The following is a 24,170-nucleotide window of genomic DNA, read 5'->3' as shown; positions in this document are numbered from 1 at the left end:
TTCCCTGTCTTTATGGCTTTAGCTAGTATTCCTTATATCTCTAACTGTATAGATTGCCCATGTCCACGGACAGTTTGGTGTTGTGTCCCTTACTTGGCAACTCTAATCTTTTCCTCCCAGGATTAAATGACCTTTTGGAAAAATGTTGTCCCCAGAGGGGATTTAATTTTTTAAAGCACTCCCAGGCCCCCTGTTCCTTAGTGCACTGATACCTGTCTCTAATGGGGCTGAGAAAGCTGTTAAACCGGTCCTTTCTTCTTTCCGTTACCAAGTTTAGTCAGCAATGGATTCGAGAATTTGAAACCATAGCAGACCATGGCCTGGGAATCTCCTACTGCTGGTCCCTGAGGCTGCCACTCCCAGGGGCTGTTGGATAGGCTGTGGGTGCCCATCTGCGTGTGAAATGTGCTGGGGTCTCATTGCTGCTTTCAGCAGGCTGTGATCTGAACTCAGAGTACCCAGCTGCAAAGGAGGCACACAAACAAAAGAGAAGATAGGGGAAAGCGGATGATGTGGGAGGAAAGAAGTGTGGTTCTGTGGCAGTGCTAATGCGACGGAACACTTTTGGTTATAGTCCTAGCTGTTTTTTTTTGTTTTTGTTTTTGTTTTTAATGACAAATTAATTCACAGTTCACAGAAAAAACATATGGCCGGTAGATATATAACAAGATGCTCTTCCTGACTGGCAATCAGGGAAATACAAGTGAAAACAATAATGAAGTATTGCATACCCATCAGATTGGCCAATGGTAAAACACCTGACAGCGCCAACTGTTGGTGAGGACAAGGGGCCACATGCTTCTGGGAGGGGAGAACAAATGGGCAGGACATTACAATGAAGGGACGTATGTCCTACGACCCCGTTCCCACTGCTTACTGTAGACCTGAGATCAACTCTCTCCCCAGGGGAGATGTATGAGAATGTTGGTTACAGCCTTGCTCAGAAGCGTGAAAAGTTGCTCCTACCTAAATACTCAACAACAGAGAATAGATAAGTTGTCGCTTATTCGTGTAATTGGAAACTATTCATCAGGGCAAAGGGTAAACTAGAGCTACTTGTATAAACACGTGTAAGTCCCAGAAAAACGTTGTCAAAGGATACATACGGTAGGACAGTATTTACTTTATACAGAATTTAAAATGTACAAGATTGCTCTCTGGGCTTAGACCTATTTGTGGTGACAGGGCTAAATGCACCAAGAAGGCTGGAATCATCTGTAAATACCAGACCCGTTAGGGTGCCTCCTTCAGGAAAATGGTGAACAGGACTGAAATAAGCCAGCACCCCAAGTACACTTGCTCCTTCGGTGGCAAAATCAAGATGAAAAAACTCAACTTTGGGGATCTGACACTGAGGTTCCTACATGAAAACCACATCCTGGGGCGGGGCGGGGGGCGGTGGCCTGGACCTACAGCACCACTTCTGAAGGAATTAAAAGTGAAACTGGGTAGAAGCTCTACCATTTAAAACACTGCTAGCCTATAATAAATGGTTCATTTATGTAACAAAATTACTTTGACTTGTTGTAAATTAATTAATTAACTAATTAATTTTTTGAGGATTTTATTTATTTATTTGACAGAGGGAAAGAAAGCACAAGCAAGGGGAGCAGCAGGCAGAGGGAGAGGGAGAAGCAGGCTCCCCACAGAGCAGGGGGAGCCCGATGTGAGACTCGATCCCAGAACCCCGGGATGATGACTTGAGCCAAAGGCAGTCGCTTAACCATCTGAGCCACCCAGGCGCCCCTTGTAAATTCATTAACATTCTGTTGGATTGCATTGACTTAACTTTCTCAAAAGCTTGGAAATCACAAATCCTTCTAATTTTTTTTTTAATTTATTTTTATTTATTTGTCAGAGAGAGAGAGAGCGAGCACAGACAGACAGAGTGGCAGGCAGAGGCAGAGGGAGAAGCAGGCTCCCTGCTGAGCATGGAGCCCGATGTGGGACTCGATCCCGGGACACCGGGATCATGACCTGAGCTGAAGGCAGCCGCTTAACCAACTGAGCCACCCAAGCGTCCCTAATTTTTTTTTTTTTTTTAAGATTTTATTTATTTATTTGACAGACAAAGATCACAAGTAGGCAGAGAGAGGAGGAAGCAGGCTCCCCGTGGAGCAGAGAGCCCAATGAGGGGCTTGATCCCAGCACCCTGGGATCATGACCTGAGCTGAAGGGCGAGGCTTTAACCCACTGAGCCACCCAGGTGCCCCAAATCCTTCTAATTTTTAATTGGAAAAAATCATACAAGATCATACTATATATTAAGGGTAAGAATATATGCTGTAAAAGTAGAAAAACATGAATGGGAGTTGTAAACATTAAATCAGTTACTTTGGACAAAGAAAGGGAAATGGAATTTGCAAAGAACTTCAGTAGTGCGTGGTACTGTCTGAGGCAAATAAAGCAAAATTGTTGTGATTTGATGAAGTTGGTGATTGGCAGACGTGGTTTTTATTATTCATGCTTTTTCACACCCTTGTAATATTTATAAAAATTTTTTTAAGTCTCAAAAAAATGTGTATGGGGGCGCCTGGGTGGCTCAGTGGGTTAAGCCGCTGCCTTCGGCTCAGGTCATGATCTCGGAGTCCTGGGATCGAGTCCCGCATCGGGCTCTCTGCTCAGCGGAGAGCCTGCTTCCCTCTCTCTCTCTGCCTGCCTCTCCATCTACTTGTGATTTCTCTCTGTCAAATAAATAAATAAAATCTTTAAAAAAAAAAAAAATGTGTATGAATTGTAAGGGTATTTGCTAATAAGCAAGCTGAAATATTTTTATATTTTTGTTGAATAATGAGGTGAACACTTGCCATTTTGTTCTTAAATTTTTTTTTCTTATTAGTTATGGATGCTGTGTGATCAAAAGATACAATTTGACAGAGCAATGAATGATGGCAAATACCATTTGGCCGATTCACTTGTTACAGGAATCACAGCTCTTAATAGCATAGAGGGCGTATACAGGTAAGAGACTTTGAAAACTCCAACCCCAGGATGAAGTAATTCTCAAATGCCTTTATTCTTATTTGTTTAACTAAAATTAATTTATTAACTTTAGTTTAGGAAAAGACTTCTTAACGTATTTATTACCAATTTGTTCTGGGAAATTAGAAAATACAGATGAGTAAAATGGACAAAATAAGTTTCACCCCAAGATAATCACTAGCATGATGATACAGACAACTTCAGACTTTTGTGTTCTTGTAAGTGTGTGGGGGGGTAGGTGTATACACATGTGCTTACACACACACACACACTTTTTTTCCTTTTTTCACAAAAATTGTATCAGGCACAGTTCTTCCCCCTGGGAGGTTCACAGTCTAATTGAGGAAATAGAGACTGAGGGGGCGCGACTGCAAAACATCAGCGTCACCATTTGTGTTTATTTTGTTTCTGTGTCAGGAAAGCAATTGTACTACAAGCTCAGAACCAAATGTCAGAGGCGCACAAGCTTTTACAAAAATTGTTGATTCATTGTCAGAAAATCAGGAACACAGAAATGGTGATCAGGTAAGGGAGAGCTCTTGAGCCTCTGCTGTAGGTGGTCCTTTGTGTCGGCCGTTCTCATCCCGTGTCTTCCTCTTTGCGGGCAGCGTCCTGCTGTCTGTGGCAGAGCTGTACTGGCGATCTTCCTCCCCCACCATCGCGCTGCCCATGCTCCTGCAGGCTCTGGCCCTCTCCAAGGAGTACCGGTTACAGTACTTGGCCTCAGAAACGGTGCTGAACTTGGCTTTTGCTCAGGTAAGCTGATCTCTGTTTTTACAGCACATATTTGTGCTCAAGAACTGGTGAGTCTGTTACTACTTTTTCGTTTTAGAAAGGATAGTAATGAGCTTTGACTTCTTCTTAATATTGAAGTCTGGGAATGGAGTCTCATTGTCAAACCCTCCATGGGAGTCTGAAGCTGCGAACTCCATGGCAAGCTGACCCCTCCCAGCCGCACTGGCGGTGCCGAGCTGTGTATTTAAGAAAGGGGGTGCACCTCTTCTTTGAGGACACTTGTATCATATGAATGATTTAGCTGGCCCAGAGCTATGCTTGGTTAATAAGGGGATAAAGAAGTGAGGAAGTTGTGTGTTCATTGAAAGCTTTTGGAAATCAAATTGTATTTTATGTTTATTTTTTATCTCCCCCTGAGGAATGTAAAGGCTGTGAGAAAAGGGCCTTTGTTTTCTCCCTGCTGTGTCTTCCGGTACACAGTAAAACGTGCACATAGTAGGTTTTTTTGTTTTGTTTTGTTTTTAAAGATTTTATTTATCTGACAGAGATCACAAGTAGGCAGAGAGGCAGATAGAGAGGAGGAAGCGGGCTCGCGCTGAGCAGAGAGCCCAATGTGGGGCTCAATCCCAGGACCCTGAGACCACGACCTGAACTGAAGGCAGAGGCTTAACCCACTGAGCCACCCAGGCGCCCAGGATTTTAATAAATATTTAGTGAGTGCATGCATTTTGAACTCACTGGCGCTAGAGGCATTTAATAAAGCAGAGATTCCCATGCTCACTTCGGTAGCACATATACTAAAGCAGAGATTCCCCAAACTATGCATTAAAATCAATTGGGAAGATTTTTAAAATATCTATGCATTTGGCCTTGCCGCAGACGCATGCAGTCAGTATCTGTATGGAAGGAGCACAGAAATCTGTTTTCCTTTTCAGCTTCTCTAGTGATTTTTTTCTTTTTTCTTTTCTTTTTTTTTTTTTTTTTTAAAGATTTTTTATTTATTTATCAGAGAGAGAGGGAGAGAGCGAGCACAGGCAGACAGAATGGCAGGCAGAGGCAGAGGGAGAAGCAGGCTCCCTGCTGAGCAAGGAGCCCGATGTGGGACTCGATCCCAGGACGCTGGGATCATGACCTGAGCCAAAGGCAGCTGCTTAACCAACTGAGCCACCCAGGCGTCCCTCTTTTTTCTTTTTTTAAAGATTTTATTTATTTATTTGACAGAGATTGAGGACAAGCAGGGGGAGTGGGATAGGGAGAAGCAGGCTCCGTGCTGAGCAGGGATCCCAGGACTCTGGGATCATGACCTGAGCCGGAGGCAGAGGCCTTAACCCAGGCGCCCCATCTTTTCCCTTTCTTGATCATGACCTTTGATGCACTGAGGTTTTTAATTTCTATGAAATCCATTTCATCCTTTTTTTCTTTTGTAGCTTATGCTTTTGGTATTCTACTTAAGAAACTGTTGCTTAATCCAAGTTCATGAAGATTTATACCTATATTTCCTTCTAAGGATCTTAATAGTCTTAGGTCTTACATTTAGGTCTTTGATCCATTTTGAGTTAATTTTTATATATGGTATGAGGAGGAGTCCAGCTTTATTCTTTCACATACGGATATCCCCATGTCCTAGCACCACTTGTGAGGCGAACGTGATAACCACTACACTACGGAAACGCTGTGTCCTAGCACCACTTGTTGAAAAGGCTGTTCTTTTCCCATTGAATGGTCTTGGTACCTTGTCAAAAATATTGATCATGGACATTGAGTTTATTTCTGCATTCGCAATTCTGTTCCATTGTTCTATATTCTGTCCTTATGCCTGTACTGTTTTGATTACTGACCTTTGTATTAAATTTAAAATCAGAAAGTAAGAGGGGCTTGTGGATGGTGCAGTTGGTTTCTGTTCAGGGGGTGATCTTAGAGTTGTGAGATCGAGCCCTGCATTGAGACTTTCCCTTCCCTCCCCACCTCCCTCTCATGCTTTCTCTCTCTCTCTTTAAAGTTAATCAAATCAAGAAGTAAGAGGCCTCCAACTTTGTTCTTTTTCAAAATTATTTTAGCTATTGTTGTTCCTTTGCAGTTCCCTATGAATTTTAGAATAACTTGTCCATTTCAGCAAAAATGGCATTTGGAATTTTGATAAAGATTTCGTTAAATCTGTAGATGCATTTGGAGAGTGTTGCCATCTTCACAATATTAAGTCTTCCAGTCCCTTCACAGGATATCTTTTATTTAGATCTTCTATAATTTCTTTAACAGTGTCCTCTAATTTTCAGTGCACAGTTCTTAGAATTTCTTAGTTAAACTTACTCCTAAGTATTTTATCCTTTTTGATGCTATCATAAATGGAATTTAGAAAACTAATTTCATAGGGCCTGGGTGTCTCAGCTGGTTAAGTGTTTGACTCTTGGTTTCGGCCCAGGTAATGATTTTGAGGTCTGGGAACTGGGCCCTTCGTTGGGCTCTGTGCTCAGCGCGGAGTCGGCTTGTTCCTCTCCCTTTGCTCCTTCCTTGTGTTGAATAAATAAATAAAGTATTTTTTAAAACTTTTAAAAATTTAATTTCATGTTTGGATCTTTTATTGCTAATGTATATTGATCTTGTATCCTGCAACTTTGCTGAACTTGTTTAATACCTGTTATAGGTTTTTAAGAATTCCTTAGAGTTTTCTATATATAAGATCAGCTCATCTGCAAATACAGAGTGTTACTTTCATTCCAATTTCATTTCTTGTTCTTGCCTAATTGCCCTGTGCAGAACTTCCAGATCAGTGCTGAATAGAAGTGGCAAGGGTTTACATCCTGTTTTTGCTCCTGATTTTAGGGGGATGATTTCAGTCTTTCTTTGTTAAACATGGTGTTAGCTGTGGGTTTTTCACTGGTGCATCAGAATTAGGTTGAGGAAGTTCCCTTCTACTCCTGAATGGTGTTGGGTTTTTGTGAAATGTTTTTTGTCTCTCTCTCTCTCTCTCTTTTTTTTTTTTTTAAGATTTTATTTATTTCTTTGTTAGAGAGAGAGCGCGCGTGCGCACAAACGGGGAAAGGCATGCAGAGGGAGAAGCAGGTTTTCCAGGATTATGACCTGAACCAAAGGCAGATTTAACCGAGTCACCCAGGTGTCCCTGTTTTTTTTTTTTTTTCAATTGAGTAGATTGTGTTTTCTACCCCCCTTTATTCTATTCTTTTAAAAAGATTTTATTTATTTTTTTGATAGAGGGAGACACAGCGAGAGAGGGAGCACAAGCAGGGGGAGTGGGAGAGGGGGGGGCAGTCAGGGAACCTGATGCTTGATCCTAGGACCCTGGGATCATGACCTGAGCCAAAGGCAGATGCTTAACGACTGAATGCTGATCTTCTGTCTGGTTGTTCTCTCCCTTAGTGAAAGTGGAGTACTGGAACTATTATTGTTAAACTAATTTTTCCTTCAGTTCTATCATTTTTTGCTTTATATATTTTGGGGTTCCATTGTTTGGTATATATGTGGTTATAATTGTATCTTATTGATAAATTGACTCATTATCAGTGTGTAATGTCTTTTAGCTTTGTAACAGTTTTTTTTTTTTCTTAAGATTTCATTTATTTATTTTAGAGAGAGTGCAAGGGCATAAGCAGGGATGGGTAGAGGGGGACAGAGAAAGAATCTGAAACAGACTCTGCACTGAGCATGGAGCCCAATGTGGGGCTTGATCCTGCAACTGTGAGATCATGACCTGAGCCAAAACCAAGAGTCAGATGCTTAACCAGTTGAGCCACCCAGGTGCCCCTTTTGTAACAGTTTTTGATTTAAAGTCTATTTTATCTGATATAAGAATAGTCATTCCAGCTCTCTTTTGGTTACTGTTTGCATGGAATATCTTTTCTTTGTCTTTTTACTTTCAGCCTATTTGTGTCTTTAACCAGAGTATCCTTGTAGATAGCATATAGTTGGATCATGTTTTTTTCAAATCTATTGTGCTGATCTCTGCCATGTAATTGAATAATTTAATTCATTTATATTTAATGTAATTATGGATTTGAAAGACTTCTGTTTTGTTCTTTTTTTTCTATACGTCTTACGTCTTTTTTGTTCATCAGTTCCTCCATCACTTTTTCTTTTGTATTAAATGGATGTTTCTTGTTTTATTTTACTATATACTTTTGAGTTATTTTCTTAATGGTTCCCCTTCTTTGAATGATTCTTACACAGCAAGAATGATGTTCTGACTCTTTGGAATCACCAATCTAGATATTGATTCTGAATCTTTTTTGTAAAGGCAAAAACCTTTCTATAGTGTGAATAACTTCTACCTCCTGGAGCCATCATAATATCAAATCAGATTGACTCACATTGTTTTCTAGGAGTGTGGTGCATATTAAATGTAGTACATGTCAAGGAGAGCATAAGCTAGACATGGCCCTTCAGGAGAGAAGAGCCAGAAATGAAGCCTTTTCTGTCATGGGCAGTGGATGTGGATTTGTACAGTACCACAGTATTTCTTTTTCAGCTCATTCTTGGAATCCCAGAACAGGCCTTAAGTCTTCTCCACATGGCCATTGAGCCCATCCTGGCTGACGGGGCAGTGCTGGACAAAGGCCGTGCCATGTTCTTGGTGGCCAAGTGCCAGGTGGCTTCAGCAGCTTCTTATGATCCACCGAAGAAAGCAGAAGGTAGGGAGCCACTCAGAGATTGCTAGGCAATACCAATGTGGGAAAAAAATTAAATTTAGGATCCAGAAGAAGAAAGACATTAAATTTGGGACAGTATTTAAGTTCTCAAATATATGTTAAAATTTCATGCTGTATTTAAAGTACTTTGCCATGTTTGCTTGGCATGAAATTTAAGGGCAAGTGAAATCATTATTTTAACCAAAGACCTTTTTAAAAACCTCACCCTAGTGTATTTTTTTTTTCTTCTTGAAGAGTAGAATTACAAAACTATTTGGTACATGTTAAATCAATAAAAGTAGATGTTAAGTTTTTTTTTTTTTTTAAAGATTTTATTTATTTATTTGACAGAGAGAGATCACAAGTAGGCAGAGAGGCAGGCAGAGAGAGAGAGGAGGAAGCAGGCTCCCTGCCGAGCAGAGAGCCCGACGCGGGACTCGATCCTGGGACCCTGAGATCATGACCTGAGCCGAAGGCAGCAGTTTAACCCACTGAGCCACCCAGGCGCCCAGTTTTTTTGTTTTTTTTTTAAGATTTTATTTATTTATTTGACAGACAGAGATCACAAACAGGCAGAGAGGCAGGCAGAGAGAGGAGGAAGCAGGCTTCCCGCTGAGCAGAGTGCCCGATGCGGGGCTTGATCCCAGGACCCTGAGATCATGACTTGAGCTGAAGGCAGAGGCTTTAACCCACTGAGCCACCCAGGCCCCCAGATGTTATGTTTTGAAAATGATGTGTATGGGGCGCCTGGGTGGCTCAGTGGATTAAGCTGCTGTCTTTGGCTGAGGTCATGATCTCAGTGTCCTGGGATCGAGCCCCGCATCAGGCTCTCTGCTCAACAGGGAGCCTGCTTCCCCTTCTCTCTCTGCCTAACTCTCTGCCTACTTGTGATCTCTCTCCATCAAATAAATGAATAAAATCTTAAAAAAAAAAAAAAAGAAAGAAAAAGAAAAAAGAAAATGATGTGTAGACTGTTGAGTTAAACATGTGTGGTGTTTTCCCACTTTCCCTCAGCTCTGGAGGCAGCCATCGAGAATCTCAAAGAAGCCAAGAACTATTTTGCAAGGGTCGACTGCAAAGAGCAAATCAGAGATGTTGTTTACTTCCAGGCCAGACTCTACCACACACTGGGGAAGACCCAGGAGAGGAACCGGTGTGCGATGCTCTTCCGGCAGCTGCATCAGGAGCTGCCTTCTCACGGGGTGCCCTTGATAAATCATCTGTAGTCTCACAGAGCCGAGCCGCCATAAAGGCTAGAAGGTTTTGGACTTGTTTACATGTTTACATCCCTCCCTCCATGTAGATGATGGACTTGATGTCTGTCTGATCAATAAACTGCGTTCTGTTTAGTCTTACTTTGTTGCTGGAGTATACGTATTTGTTTTTTCCCTCTTTTTTTTTTTTTTCTTCAGGTTTTTATTTAGGGACACCTGGATGGCTCAGTTGGTTAAGCGTCTGCCTTTGGGTCAGGTCATGATCCCAAGAGTCCTAGGATCGAGCCCCGCATCGGGCTCCCGGCTTCTCTCTCTTCCTCTCCCCTTGCTTGTGCATTCTCTCTCGCACACTCTCTCTCTGTCAAATAAATAAATAAAATCTTGACAGAGAGAGAGTGAGCAAGAGAGAGACAACACAAGTGGGGAGGGGAGAGGAAGACTCCCCACTGAGCAAGGAGCCCGACATGGGGCTCCATCCCAGGATTTCGGGATCCTGATGCAAGCCAAAGGCAGACGCTTAACCACCTGAGCCACCCCAGCAGCCCCACCCTTCTCTTTTTGAGAGCAAAAGATACCAACTGTTTCTGATAAACAGCGGTTTCATTATTAAGTTAGTGCAAATGTTAAGGATGATGTTCTCTCTGAGCAAAGCTGCCAGTGTCTTATTAGAATCTGTGCGTACTCTCCATCACATGAATTCATTTAGCATCGGTGCTCAGACATAAGCTCTTTTGGGTATTGGTAGGTCTCTCTAGTGGGTCAGTACAAACAAATATATATACATATATTTGTTTATTTGACAGAGAGCACAAGCAGGGGGAAAGAAAGACGGAGAAACAGGTAGATGCGGGGCTCGATCCTGGAACCCTGGGATCCTGACCTGAGCCGAAGGCAGACACTTAACTGACTGACCCATCCAGGCACCCTAAAAGGAAAAGATCTTTTTATGGTTTTTGGACCAATGACAAGAAACCTGTTTCAGTCACTTTCTGGGTATTTGGTTTTTTGTATCTTCTGCATGAGTATATTTCTTACCTCTTTATATAAATGGGAGTTGATGATAAGTCTAGGAATTCATCATAAATAAGGTGATTATAAATTAAGAAAGGGTCTGAAGGGGTGCCTGGGTGGCTCAGTGGGTTAAAGCCTCTGCCTTTGGCTCAGGTCATGATCTCAGGGTCCTGGGATTGAGCCCCTGGGCTTTCTGTTCAGCGGGGAGCCTGCTTCCTCCTCTCTCTCTGCCTGCTTCTCTGCCTACTTGTGATCTCTGTCTCTCAAATAAATAAATAAAATCTTTTAAATTTAAAAAAAAAAAGGTCTGAAGCTCAGAGGTGTGTGGGTGCTATCACTCAAATATAGAATGTATCTAATTTACGTCTCAAACCTGCAATTAAGCAGAACCAGTTACTGCTTTGTCTATGAATTTATCTTATCCCTCAGTGTTCGTTCACAGGAAAGTCACCGTGTTTCAAGTCCAAAACAGCAACAAGGAACCAACCAAATTTTAAGGTTTCTATCATTGGCTCCTTCTCCGTTAAATTTAAACCTTCTTATGGGAAATAATTTATCTCTAGAGCTCTTTGAAACAGTGTAAAACAACTCCCACTCATGGGGTGGGTTTTGTTAGCTGAAGACAGCTGCTCTGGAAACAAGAGGCTCAGTGTAGAGACTGAGACAGTAATTGGTGTGTTGATGTTGAAAAATCTTAAATTTGAAAGGTTATATATGTAGATGGCAAAAATTAAATATTTTTTTTCTGGATTTTATTTATTTATTTGACAGATCACAAGGAGGCGGGGGGGGGCGGAGCAGGCTCCCCGCTGAGCAGAGAGCCAGACATGGGTCTCCATCCCAGGACCCTGAGATCATGACCTGAGCTGAAAGCAGAGGCTTAACCCAATGAGCCACCCAGGCACCCCCAAAATTAAATATTCTTAAGGGCTGTAGAGTAAAAAGTAATTTCCTCCTAAAAAGTAACCACTATTATCAGGTTTTGGTTCGCTTTTTTGTTTTTTGGGTTTTTTTGACAGGCAGAGAAACAAGTAGGCAGAGAGGCAGGCAAAGAGAGAGAGGAAGGGAAGCAGGCTCCCCGCTGAGCAGAGAGCCCGATGCGGGACTCCATCCAGAACCCTGGGATCACGACCTGAGCCGAAAGCAGAGGCTTTAACCCACTGAGCCACCCAGATGCTCCTATCAGTTTGTTTTTAATTCTTCCAAATGTATTCTCTCAACTGATACATTTTTGTCCATGCAATTAGTCTAAGAAGTGATCCTAATCACTCTGCCTCAGCAGAAGAAGGTCCAAGAGATGGGCCAAGGTTGCTCAGCCGACCTCTCACATATCAACCCTGAAAACCAGAAATCAGACCTGACTGGAACCATCTATATAATGTGTAGGGCCAGCGCCAAGTAAAAATACAAACCCTTTATTAAATAGAACATTAAACCAAGGAAGGGGCACAATTTACACACCCGTGAAGCCAGCCTGCCTGGTCTTGCTGCTAGCCTGTACACTCCCCCTTGCAGAACTGAAGCCAAGGCTAATATAGTCCGTGGCCTGCTGCCATCTGTGACTTAGATTTGTTGGCTGGGGCCCCTCTCCTCCAGGAAGGAATAAGGGTTAAATGGGAAGTTGGAAACGTCAGAATGAACTACCCCCCCACACACACCCCACCCCGAACTGTCTGGGTTCTAGCTAATTGGCTTTTTTCCTGGTGGAGCATCTGGGGAGGGAAGATTCAGAATGGTGTAATTATGGATGGTTTAACATGGAAGTGTAACTAAATGATGCTTTGGGTAAATGGGGAAAGGGTTTGGTGAGGAAGGAATTGAGGCTGTATTGCCAGTGGGTCTCTATCAGAGACCTTACAGAGAAGAAAGATGTGGTGACCCAAGCCAGTGACTCTGCATGGTGGGAGCTCAACTAGCAGATTTAGTGATGAGTGTTTGCAGCCCTGCAGCAGGTGGGTACAAATATTTTAACACAGAGTGCCATGTTGTAATTCATGTATATTGATGCATTTAATCTTTACAACAATCCTAAAACGTAGGCAATTGCATTTTTGTACAAGATTTTATTTATTTGAGAGAGAGCACATGAGCAGGGGTGGGGGGAGAGGGGCAGAGGGAGAGGGAGAAGCAGGTTCTCCACTGAAGAGGGAGCCCTGTGCAGGGCTCAATCCCAGGACCCTGTGAACATGGCCTGAGCTGAAGGCAGAAACTTAACCGACTGAGCTACCCAGGAGCCCCAGTAGGCAATAGCATTCATCCCATTTAACAGATGTAGAAACTGAGGCATAAAGAGGTTAATTCAATTACCCAAGGTCACACAGCTGGTAGGTTGCAGAGATGGGATTCTAGTCCAGTACCTACATTACCCCCAGAGCTCCCTGTTTCCGGAGTTTTGAGAAGTACTGTAATATTTTAGTGAACATTCTTTTCAGAGTTTAGATTTGATAACTGGTAACACCAGGCACATTTATTAGTGCCCAGTATAGGCCACTGTGGTGTAGGTACTTCCACCTGTACCATCTCTAATGCTTGTAAGCCAAATACTATTTTACAGTTGAGGGAACAGCCTCAGAGATTTGGCCTGACCCAGCCCCCTCACTAGGAAGAATCTGTGGGGATTCCATCCCGGGATGACAGGCTTCTCAGTCTTGTCACTGGAGCATCTTCGTGTTGACCTACATGCCTTGAACACTCCCACTTGTTGAGAGTGTTTTGTATTTCGTCCCTATATTTTTGGATGCTTACACTTATTTTTTCTTTCTCATAGTACATCTAAGACAAATGAAGAGCTGCTTCATCTCTGTCTCCACTGACTTCTCCTTTTATGCTGTTGTTTATGTTTAGGACTAACAAACATTTTAATCTTAATGCCCATTGAAGGGAAACTTCTCAGGCTCTCTCTCTTTCTCCTTTTTTTTTTTTTTTTTTTTTTGGGACCAGTGTTTCTCTACTTTCCTGTTGCATGGGGGAGAAATTCAGTTAATACAGTATATCAGTGTAATTAATCCTGCTATCTCTACCTGGATGTTTGAGGTTTGGGAGGTGGAATATTCCAGTGAACACCATGAGTAGAACACAGAACAGTTCCCAGAGGAAAAGACAAAGCCTTGGCAGGAGCTTGTGGTGCTGTCCTAGGGGGTAATTAATTCTTTAGTCTTAGTTTTCAGCCCCTCCCTTGTACTGTCCCAAGTTTTCTTAAAAATAAGATTCAGATGCTTTGTTTACTTATTTTCTTGGCAATCTGGGTTGTCAAGACAACAAGATCGGTTTGCCTAGAACAGGTTTTTCTAGTGTTCTTAGAGGAGAAAACCCAAAAAGCAAAGCCAATTTTTATTTTCATATCTCTAAGAAGAAAATGGTTTTCTTCAGTGGGATGATTCCTATCATAAGGAAGGCCAAATGTTAACGAAAGGCAATTACGATGTCCTCTGCTTTGGTTAATTCACTTTAATAAGGAAGGCACATAAACAATGGGATTTTTAGCCTTGTACTAAGTATGTATACATATATATTTTTAAAGATTTTTAAAATTTATTTGACAGAGACACAGCTAGAGAGAGGGAATACAAGCAGGGGAAGTGGGAGAGGGAGAAGCAGGCTTCCTACTGAGCAGGGAGCCTGATGCGGGGCTTGATCCCAGGTGCCCCAGCTGTACTAAGTACATTAGTAGTACTTCTGAGCACTTATGTGTCACATACTGAGCCATTAACTTTACATACGTTATTTTTTAAGGGAGAGTTTTAAAAATTTTTTATTTTTTTAAAGATTTTATTTATTTATTTGACAGAGATCACAAGTAGGCAGAGAGAGAGAGAGAGATAGGAGGAAGCAGGCTCCTGACTGAGCAGAGAGCCTCAATCCTAGGACCCCGAGATCATGACCTGAGCTGAAGGCAGAGGCTTAACCCACTGAGCCACCCAGGCACCCCTAAAATTTTTATTTTTTTTAAAAGATTTTATTTATTTATTTGACAGACAGAGATTACAAGCAGGCAGAGAGGCAGGCAGAGAGAAAGGAGGAAGCAGGCTCCCCGCTGAGCAGAGAGCCCTATATGGGGTTTGATCCCAGGACCCTGAGATCATGACCTGAGCCAAAGGTAGAGGCTTTAACCTACTAAGTCACCCAGGCGCCCCCTTTACACACATTGTTGTATTTAAACCTCACTGAACCTGTGAACAAAGCTGGTTATCTTCATTTGACAGCTGATGAAACCAGAGTCCCTGTCCAAGGCCAAGGCCAGAGACCTCTTCACTAGCAAAGCTGGAATTTGCACTAGGTCTTTCTTGATTCCAAAGTCAGTGCTTTCAACCCCAATGCTGAAGGTAAACAGATGTTTCAGATGCAGTGCTATCTATACTCCAGGAATTAATAGCTCTACTGGCAAATCAGAACCCATTAGTGAAAAGGAAAGGATAGAGACAGCCTGGAGACTGAAATCCGTGGTAACACTCCTTTGCTATAGGAGGTCAGAGAGGGCAGAGGCCAAGGAGGGCCTGGATCATAACATTTCAGGAAATTCTTCCAGAAAGAAGTGTATCTTAGGCCAGAGTTTAATGTGAATAGGCACTTTCTTTCTTTTTTTAAAATTTTTTAAATTTTATTTATTTTTTTGACAGAGACAGATCACAAGTAGGCAGAGAGGCAGGCAGAGAGAGGAAGGGAAGCAGGCTCCTCGCTGAGCAGAGAGCCCGATGCGGGACTCCATCCCAGGACCCCGAGATCATGACCTGAGCCCAAGGCAGAGGCTTTAACCCACTGAGCCACCCAGGCGGAATGGGAACTTTCTTGCCTTTCTCACATAATTGGCCTCTACCTTTACACAGTAGTGTGTTTGTATACCTAAATTTCTGCCTGCTAACGATAGCATTTTAATAAAACATAGACTGGGGCACATAGGTGGCCCAGTCATTTAAGCATCTGCCTTCTGCTCAGGTCATGATCCTGGAATCCCAGGATCAAGCCCCACATCGAGCCCCACATCGGGCTCCTGCTCAGCAGAGAGTCTGCTTTACCCTCTGACCCTCTCTGCTCTCATGCTCTCTCACTCTCTTTCTCAAATAAAACCTTAAGAAATAATAAAACATAGACAGTTTAGTAACATACAGAATAGTATATTTTAACAAGTAACAGGAAGAGACATCAACCAATATCTATTTTGGTTTCTTTAGTAAAGCAGGGGTTGCCAAATCGTTGCTCACACGGGTTGAATCTGGCATGCCACCTGTTTTTTATATGTCCTGCTAACTAAGAATGGTTTATGCATTTTTAAATAGTTGAAGAGAAATCAAAACAATAATATTTTGTGGCATGTGAAAATTATATGAAATTTAACTTTCAGTGTCTGCAAATAAGACTTTTATTGGAACGCAGCCACACCCATTCATTTGTCTGTGCCTGCTAGGAAGGCAGAGCTGAGAAGTTGCAACCACACGGCTTATGGTTTCAAAGTCTAAAATAATTACTACCTGGACGTTTGCAGAAAAAGTTTGCTGACCCCTGACATAGAGTCAGAAATGATCAAAATGTTCCCCATCAGTCCCAATACATATTTTGGGGGGAGAAAATAGCAAAATATGGAAAAACACAGAACTATGCATCCACCATTCGGAACTGACTTAACATTTCAGCATTTGCTGAATTCATTTATAAGTAAAAGGCACGAAACTGTCCAACATTCCTTATGCTCCCTGTCCTTGTTCTCTGGCCCTACTTCTGTCTTTGTGGCAGACTGTCATGAATTTAATTTACACTCAATCCCCACTGACCTTTTTTAAAAAGGCTAAGCATGTGTCCATGAATGAGAAAGCCTATTTATTTATTTATTAAAGCATTTTATTTATTTATTTGAGAGAGAGAGATCACAAGTAGGCAGAGAGGCAGGCAGAGCAAGAGGAGGAAGCAGGCTCCCTGCTGAGCAGAGAGCTGGATGCGGGGCTCCATCCCAGGACCCTCCACCCACTGAGCCACCCGGGGAACCCCTATGTGGGGGTTTTAAAACACTAATTATACATCGTATTGTATATTTCAACTTGCTCCTTTACTCAGCATTCTGGTTTGGGGATCTTCCCACGTGTGTGTACAAATAGAGCGAATGTACATACTCCTTCGAACTATTGCATAGTATTCCATGAAATGGCCAATATACCTTTTGTTTATCCACCCCCCCCCCCCCCCATTGAACATTGAGGAAGGTTGTTTTCGGGCTTTACTATTAACAACAAAAAAAAGCATGCGTGATGAGTCACATCAGAAATTGTGGTCATCTGGTTGAAAGCTCCGCATTGTCGGTGAGCACCCCTGCAGCATGGAAATACTAAATAAACTGAAGGGGACTGGAAATCCACCCAGTACAAGAGGACTTTGAACTTTTAATTGCTTTGGCCCCTGACTCCCCTCTGGACTCGAATCCCTTTTGGCTCCTTGGCTCAGCGATACACCGACTGGGTACCTTTAAGGTCAGGACTGGGTTTCGAAACCATCTAAGGTCGGCGGGTCAGGCAGCCTTTGAGGTCTCCTCTCTCCCTCCCCCTGCAATACCGTTACCCAGCTGGGGGACTAAACACATTCTTAAGGCGCCAGCAAAGGAGGGCGCCCCAAAGGGGCAGAATGCTTGTTAAAAAGAAGATGTATTCCGCAAAGAGCATTTAAGTAGTCCTGGGGACAAGCCAGAACTTCACTGGGGTTCGTGTAGTTTGGTACATCCGGGTGGAGTGGGGGGTGGGAAAGGAACACCGCTCCCCAGCCTTTAGGGCGGGCCCTGAGTAGTGGTCAGCGGGGAGGCGGGTGAGGAAAGGGGTTTCCCCGAATGGGTGGAGACCCGAAATCTAGGCCGCATCCCCCGCCCGGCGCCTGGTGCAGAGGCAGCAGACCTGGGACGGAAGCCCGGCCGCTAGGCGGGACCCCGGCTGTCCCGCAGGCTTGGGGAACTTTCCGCGACTCAGCCGCCGCCCTGCAGTCCCCGCGTTTGGCCAAACAAAGCGAGCGCTGCCGGCGCGTCCGGCCTGCCCGAGGGTGCCGCAGCCGCCGCGCCGAGAACCGGGGCAGGTGCGCGCCGCGGGCGGAGGCAAAGTTGCCGCGCAGCAGCCCGCGCCCCGGCGCTCGCCGGGTCTCTCCCGTCCTCCCGGCTCGGCGGCCTCCGGCGGCCGCTCCCGGCCCCACATCACTTCCCCTAGCCTTCGCCTCCTCCCCTTTCCTTTCCTTTCTCCACCCCGCCGCCTCGCCGCTACTTTCGTCTCCACCGGCTCCCGCCTCCCCTCCCTCCCCGGCGCGGGGCCGAGCCGGCGGGGGCGCGCCGAGGGCGGCTCCGCGCCCGGGTTTCCAGCGGCCGCGGCCAATCCCCGCGCAGCCCGCGGCGTCGTCGCGCCCCAGCCGGGACCCGGCGGCTCCTCCCGCCCCCGCCCCACCCCCTGCGCGCCGGCCGGGGCCGCGGAGAGGAGCGCGCGGCCGCGCTGAGCCGGGCAGAGCCGAGCCGGGGGCGCTGAGCGCGGGAGGCGGCGGCGGCGGCGGCGGAGGCGCGGAGCCCAGGTGAGCTGACGGGAGCGGGGCCGCGGGCCGGGGACACGGCGCTGCAGCCCCGGGCGCCCTCGCCCTGTCGGGGCGGGGGACAGCTGCTGGGGCTGCAGACAAAGCCCTGAGGCCGGCACCAGGTTCCCTCCGTGGAGAGGACCCCACGTGCGGCGCCCTACGCCCCGCCACGTGGGGGGACTCGGGCCCCGGGCGCCCCTTCCCCCGCGTCCTCGGAGCGCCTGGGGCCTTGGAGTGGCCTCCTTGGCCGGGCCGCGCCCGGCTGGGGGTGGCAGGGGCGGTCCCGGAGTTTGGAACCGATGTCACCGGGGCCGGGGCAGTCAAGGATCTTGGAGGCGGCCTAGGCCCACCCTCTCGCGTTTGACAGGTGGGGAAAGCTACAGAGTGCCGGGAAAGAGAGGGCCGCCGGCCTCTGAGCACCCCACCCCCGCACCCCTCTTGTCTTGGGGGCAAACCCAGGCCCTGGTGGGTGGGACCGACTGCAGGGGGCTGGACCCTGGATCAGCAGTTGCGGGGCCTGGGGACCTTTGCCTCTCTTAGTTGGCCCTCTGCCTCCGCCCTCCGGCACCTCGCTGGCTGGTCCTTTTGACCTAAATTTACCTCCGGTCCGCAGCACTCAGTGCGGAGAGGTGCCTTCACCGGCACCCTCTGCTTGAATGTTGGGGACGCGGGGAGTCTGGGCCCAGCCCCGTAAGCATTGGGTCTTGATGCCAGGAATGCCACCCTGTCCAGCCTCGAGCTCCTCCTGGCTCCCCCCACCTCTGCGCTGCCCAGTTTGGGAAGCGGGATGTTTTCACAGCTCTGCCAGCCGCTCTGCTGCTCTCACTTGGCCTTAGCGAGGTTGCACCTTAGCCTCTCCTGTCTCCATCAGAACTTTGGGGTGGAGGGATACCGTTTGGGGAGGGGGCTGGGAACTCAGTGCCCTCAGTAAGAGAGGGGCTCGCTGGCTTGAGGTGGGACATGTAGTGTCCACTTCCTTAAAGGTAACTTTAATCTGGAAGTCCCTGCAGTCCTAGAGATAGAAACTTCATGTCCCCTAGAGTGGTACTGGTCATTTACCACACCCCCTCTCCTAGCCCTGCCCCCAGGGGCGAGAGAAGAGGATAGCTCTCTGTCCCCATAGGCTGCCATGTTCTCGGGGAGGTAGGGGCAGCAACAAGGGGAGGGTTTTGGGGGAGTGAGCCCCCCCTCCCAAACCACCCCACAAAAACATGCAATTTAAGAATAAACAGTGTTCGTGCTATGCAGATGCAGCTCTGTGGTGAGCCCTGGCACCTCCTTCCAGATTGCTCAATTTAAGCCCTTCCTATGTAGAAAGCAGCTATGCCTAGTGAGAGCACAGTGTATTTTTGTCATACAAAGTAATAGCCATCATTTGATGAGCCTCCAAACACTGTGCTATGTGTTGCATTTATTATCTCATTTAATGCCTACCAAAATCCTAGAGGCAGAAATGTTTACTCCCATTGTAGAGATGAGGAGGTCAGGAAACAATCCTGCCCGTGTTTCTTGGAGTTAGCCGCATTCTATAGAGGGATCAGGGAGGTTAAGCAGCTTGCCCAGGGTCACACAGCCAACCCAGGCCTGTCAGTCCCTTGAGCCTTATGCACTTTACCACCTCTTTTATAGCAGGGTCCCTTGCAAGGCTGTCCTCAGCTTTTTGAGGGACCCAGAATTGTTTACTAAACCACCTTAGGAGGACACAGAGCTAAGCAGGCATGATACTGATGCGTATTGACTTGTCTTTGCTCCCAGGTTGTTAGTGGGCTAGTGGCCGAATATATTCACCAATAACTCTGCAATAACTCTCACCAGGGGCAGTTACACCTTCTTGGCAAGCATTTGGAAAAGTGCCTGGTGACTTTTGGTTGTCAAAGTGATGCTGAGCACTTCTGGCTTTGGTAGGCAGGAGCCAAGGATGCCAAATGTCCGGCAAGCAGGCCAGATCCATGCCAGGCATGAAGAATTGCCCTGCCCTGAATGCCAGGAGTGTCTGTGTTGAAACACACCAGGAGGAGTAAGTGTGCTGGGAATGAAGGAAGCAGAGGGCGATGGAGTTTCTGGAGAAATCTCTTCTTGCTGGTATGAATCCAGGAGGCTCCCAGAAAGAGGTGGTGTTTGTGCTAAGTCTTAAGGGATGGGCTAAAAAAAAAAAAAGAGAGAGAGAGAGAGAGAGGGGCACCTGGATGGTTCAGTGGTTTAAAGCCTCTGCCTTTGGCTCAGGTCATGATCCCAGGAGCCCCACATCGGGCTCTGCTCAGCGGGGAGCCTGCTTCTTCCTCTCTCTCTGCCTGCCTCTTTGCCTACTTGGTGATCTTTGTCAAATAAATAAATAAAATCTTCAAAAAAAAAAAAAAAGAGAGAGAAATAGAGAGAGAGATTGTATGGGAGTGGGAGGGGAAGGGTCTTGACCTAGCAGTGGGAACTTTGTGCAGTCACCCAGGAGTTTGCTCCTTGAGAACCTCAACCTGCATCCAAGATGGGCTGCTGGGTGGGGCAGCCAAGCCTATTTTCAAGGCGTTTGGCTCAGATTTTAATTGGGTTGCAGAGTCGTCCTCACCCATCATGAACTCATTTAACGGAAGGGCTCCGACAGGCAGAGTACTTGAACTTGGTTAGGGTCAATTGCAACCTTGCTTTCTTCATCCCACCTTCTGGTAACTGGGAAGCCTTGAGTTTTTGCTTCCTTTCCTGATCCTGGAGATTTGGGGCAAATGCTGTTTCAGATTGTCCTTTGGGTCCGAAGAGGGCCTTGCGTTGCTATTTTTCCCTGGATGTTTTGCTCTCCCAGTCAGCTCCTCCCCTTTGAGCTACAGGATCCTGGGGGGTGGGGAGGGTGGGGTTAAGGCAGGCCTGGCTGCGGGGTGCCGCCTTGGCCCTCTCCCTCATTTCTGCGCCTTCTTTCTTGGAAGTGAAGGAAATCGCATTCCTCTCCTGGAATGGCCTTTTCTTCTTTCAGCTGTGCTGGTTCCCTTCTGGACCTGTTAATATGTGACCTTTCGTGGCTGGCTTGTCTTTCTTGGAGCGAAATGTTTCCGAGGTTCACCCATGCTGGAAAGTATGTGGGTGCTTCTCTTCTGTGGCTGAGTAGTATTCCCTTGTATGGATAGACTCCATCTTGTTTACCCATTCATCAGTTGGTGGACCCTGGGTGGTTTCCACTATGAGGGTTTCTTACGGCCACTTCGTGCGTACCTCTGCTTCCTCAGAGCCCAGTTAAGGAACCTCTGGGCCTGGGATGTTACTTTGTCACTCTGTTGGCAGACAGAAGGTAGTGGAGGGAAGGGTCTTGGAATTCAGTTGGGGAACAGTTACCAGGAACAGGGTTTTCAGGACTCCCTCCATCTCGGGCCCCCTCCAGCTCCGCCACAAGAATCCTGCTTCCTTCCAAAGCCCGGTGCCTCCACGCTCAGTGCACAGGGGTGCCGTGTGATTTTTCAGGGAGAGTGTGAATTTCATTCGGTTCCATTTCTTCAATCACGGTGATTTGTTAGACGCAGGCCCACATGTCATCTTTTGGCATGTATTTTTGTGAGACTTTTTCCAGGTAAGTAAATCCACAAAGTAGAGAAAGCCTCCCCAGACAGATGGAGCCCTAACCCTGTGGCCAGGCGTGGAGTCAGCGCCGTCTCCTGACAGCTTGGCCAGAAATGCCTGCCATGGAGGAAATCAGAAGCCTAGTGAACCCGGAGCTGGGAGGAAGCCCAGAAAAGAGCAGTCCCGTAGCCCCTTCCCTTTGACAGTTGAGTAGGTAGAACACAGAGAGGAGAGGAGAACAGGGTCTTTGGGAACACTGTCTGTGAGCCAACGTTCATATAGAGGATGGACTCCAGAGTTGCCCCCTGGCCGGGCTGCAGCAGCTCCATTTTACAGATGAGAAAATCAAGGTCCAGGCCCCTGGGAGTTGTCTAATTTCCTCGCATACCTTCTAATCCTGAGCTCTCGAGTTTACCTTGACCTCCATATGATGGCAGATGATGCCCATTTTCTCCTAGAATAGAATCCCTCTTCAGGAGGGTATGGTTTTTTACTCTCTGAAAAATAAGATTTTAAGATTCCTTTCTTCTCTGATTGGATCCCTTCCTCAACACAGCGAAAAATTGGGTATATTTCAGAGGAGGTGGGCGCTGTCGCTTGTGGGGAATGCCCTAGCATTCCCTACCGGGGGACGTTCATGACCAAAATGGGGAAGGAGTGATTTCAGCTGCCCGTGTTTTCTGTTTCTGTCGTTTTGGTAGTGGTGCTGCTGAACTTTTTTCTTCGATTATGAAACATTTTAAGCATAGAGAAAAGCCAAGTTTTGTTTTGTTTTTTTTTGACTGGCTCATGTTTTTTGGAAGGCCGGATGGAAACAGGGTAGAGCAAGGCGCTGTGTTTCACTTAGCACTGGCTCTGGAACCCTGATGATATGTCACTGAACTGAGCCCACACTTTTTGGGGGGCTAGTGACAAGCCCTGTCCTGGGAGCTGAGGGACACCGGCACATGGTCCCTGGGCCCTGAGAGCTCCCAAATGAGTGGTCTGTGAACTCTTACGGGAGTGCTTTGGGAAAGATAAACAATTCTAGCATCTTCCCCTTTGAAAAGGAGAGAAAGAAAATTCTAAAAGTCTGTTGTACCCCCACCCCCACCCCATTCTGAAGGCTGCTGAGCAACTATTTTTATGTTGTCTCTTTTTATCCCGTTGGCTTCTGTAAATAGTTGAGAGATGGCAGTTGCAGAGATAAAAATGCTAATCTCAACCTGGAGAGGAGAGAGGATGGCCCCAGGAAGAAATGCCCCCCTCAGCCTTCCCCAGGCCAAGGTCTGGCCCCTCTGCCCGCAGGGGCTGGAGGTAGGCGGTGAATGGGTGGGGGGAGGGGCATCGAGGGTGGTGTCTGAGATAAGCCTCTGCTGGGGAAGTTTAAATGGGGAAACCGGTGGTTTGGGTGGGGGCAGGGCGTGGAAGAGAGAACACCTCCATCGGGGGTTTTTATAAGTGCATTAGGATTTTTGCCTTTGAGGATCCTGATGGAAAGGGATTTTTTTTTTTAAGATTTTATTTATTTATTTGAGAGAGAGACAGTGAGAGAGAACATGAGCCAGGAGAAGGTCAGAGAGAGAAGCAGACTCCCCATGGAGCTGGGAGCCCTATGTGGGACTCGATCCCGGGACTCCAGGATCATGACCTGAGCCGAAGGCAGTCGTCCAACCAACTGAGCCACCCAGGCGCCGGGAAAGGGATTTTATTTAGATTCATTTCAGACAATTCTACCAGGTTCTGTGTCCAGGTGTAGGGGACAGGATTGGTTCCTCAGAGGCAGAGCCGGTTCCCAGCCCCTCCTGGCTCCTGGCTGGGGTGCTTTGTGCGGGGAGGCTGCAGAGGGAGGGAAGAGCTGGGGTGTCTGGTCCCCCTCCGTCTCCCACCTGCCAGGCTGCAGAATGTTGGCGTCTGAGTTACTTCTTCATTTGTTTCAGATTGTTACTTCTTTTCATTACAAACTCAAATTCCAGTCCTTTCTCTGCCTCTTCCTTTGGTTCCCTGAAAGATTGGGGGGTGGGGAGGAAGATGGTTCCTGCCTCCCTTTCCAGGTAGCTCCCCCCACACACCTGCTTCACACCCACCCACCCACTCACACTTCCTTCTGTTCAAGATGGGGGGCCACTGGGGTGCACCTGGCTTTTAGATGCTTGACTGCATGAATGCGGGGGGCTTCCCCCACTCCATACTTCCTTATTAACCAAACAGTAACCTCCAAGGAAGACACTGGAGCTCCTTGCTCTGTAAGTGTCCTGTCCCCCAGGGAACATGAGGCTGCAGGAGTCAGAACCTCTGGTTCTCACCCTGGCCTAGTCTGGGACCTGCTGGGCTCCCTTGTGGAGGCCACCTCACGTCTGTGGGTCTGAGCAACTCCATGGGCAGCCCTGTGCTGGTGATGAAAGCCAGGGGAGTGTGCACACATTCTTTGGGTACATGTAAGCAAGGATGTGAAATTCTTTTTTTTTTTTTTTTTTTTAAAGATTATTTATTTATTTATTTGACAGAGAGAAATCACAAGTAGATGGAGAGGCAAGCAGAGAGAGAG

The 24,170-nt window shown here is 46.4% G+C and overlaps 2 protein-coding genes across 8 annotated transcripts in view; both read left to right on the top strand.

The window, feature by feature from the left end:
• ANAPC5 (anaphase promoting complex subunit 5) overlaps positions 1-9,712 on the top strand; it is a 46,212-nt gene extending 36,500 nt beyond the window's left edge. For 2 of the 3 annotated variants that reach the window (XM_059139445.1, XM_059139447.1), the window contains 5 exons: positions 2,840-2,961; positions 3,400-3,507; positions 3,591-3,738; positions 8,198-8,360; positions 9,372-9,712. In XM_059139445.1, coding sequence (XP_058995428.1) covers positions 2,840-2,961; positions 3,400-3,507; positions 3,591-3,738; positions 8,198-8,360; positions 9,372-9,583 — 753 coding nt within the window. In that variant the 3' untranslated portion in view covers positions 9,584-9,712. The remainder of the gene's footprint in view (positions 1-2,839; positions 2,962-3,399; positions 3,508-3,590; positions 3,739-8,197; positions 8,361-9,371) is intronic. The other variant, XM_059139446.1, reaches the window with a different exon arrangement.
• Positions 9,713-18,008: 8,296 nt separating this feature from the next.
• The window catches only part of CAMKK2 (calcium/calmodulin dependent protein kinase kinase 2), a 48,277-nt gene continuing 42,115 nt past the window's right edge, over positions 18,009-24,170 (top strand). The window contains exon 1 of one of the 5 annotated variants that reach the window (XM_059140893.1): positions 18,009-18,106. The gene's annotated coding sequence lies outside the window, so the exon portion shown is untranslated. The remainder of the gene's footprint in view (positions 18,107-24,170) is intronic. The other 4 variants (XM_059140894.1, XM_059140896.1, XM_059140892.1 and 1 more) reach the window with 4 other exon arrangements.

Source organism: Mustela lutreola, chromosome 11 (assembly GCF_030435805.1).
Source record: "Mustela lutreola isolate mMusLut2 chromosome 11, mMusLut2.pri, whole genome shotgun sequence".
NCBI classification, from domain to species: domain Eukaryota; kingdom Metazoa; phylum Chordata; class Mammalia; order Carnivora; family Mustelidae; genus Mustela; species Mustela lutreola.
This window is presented reverse-complemented; position numbering and strand designations above follow the sequence as displayed.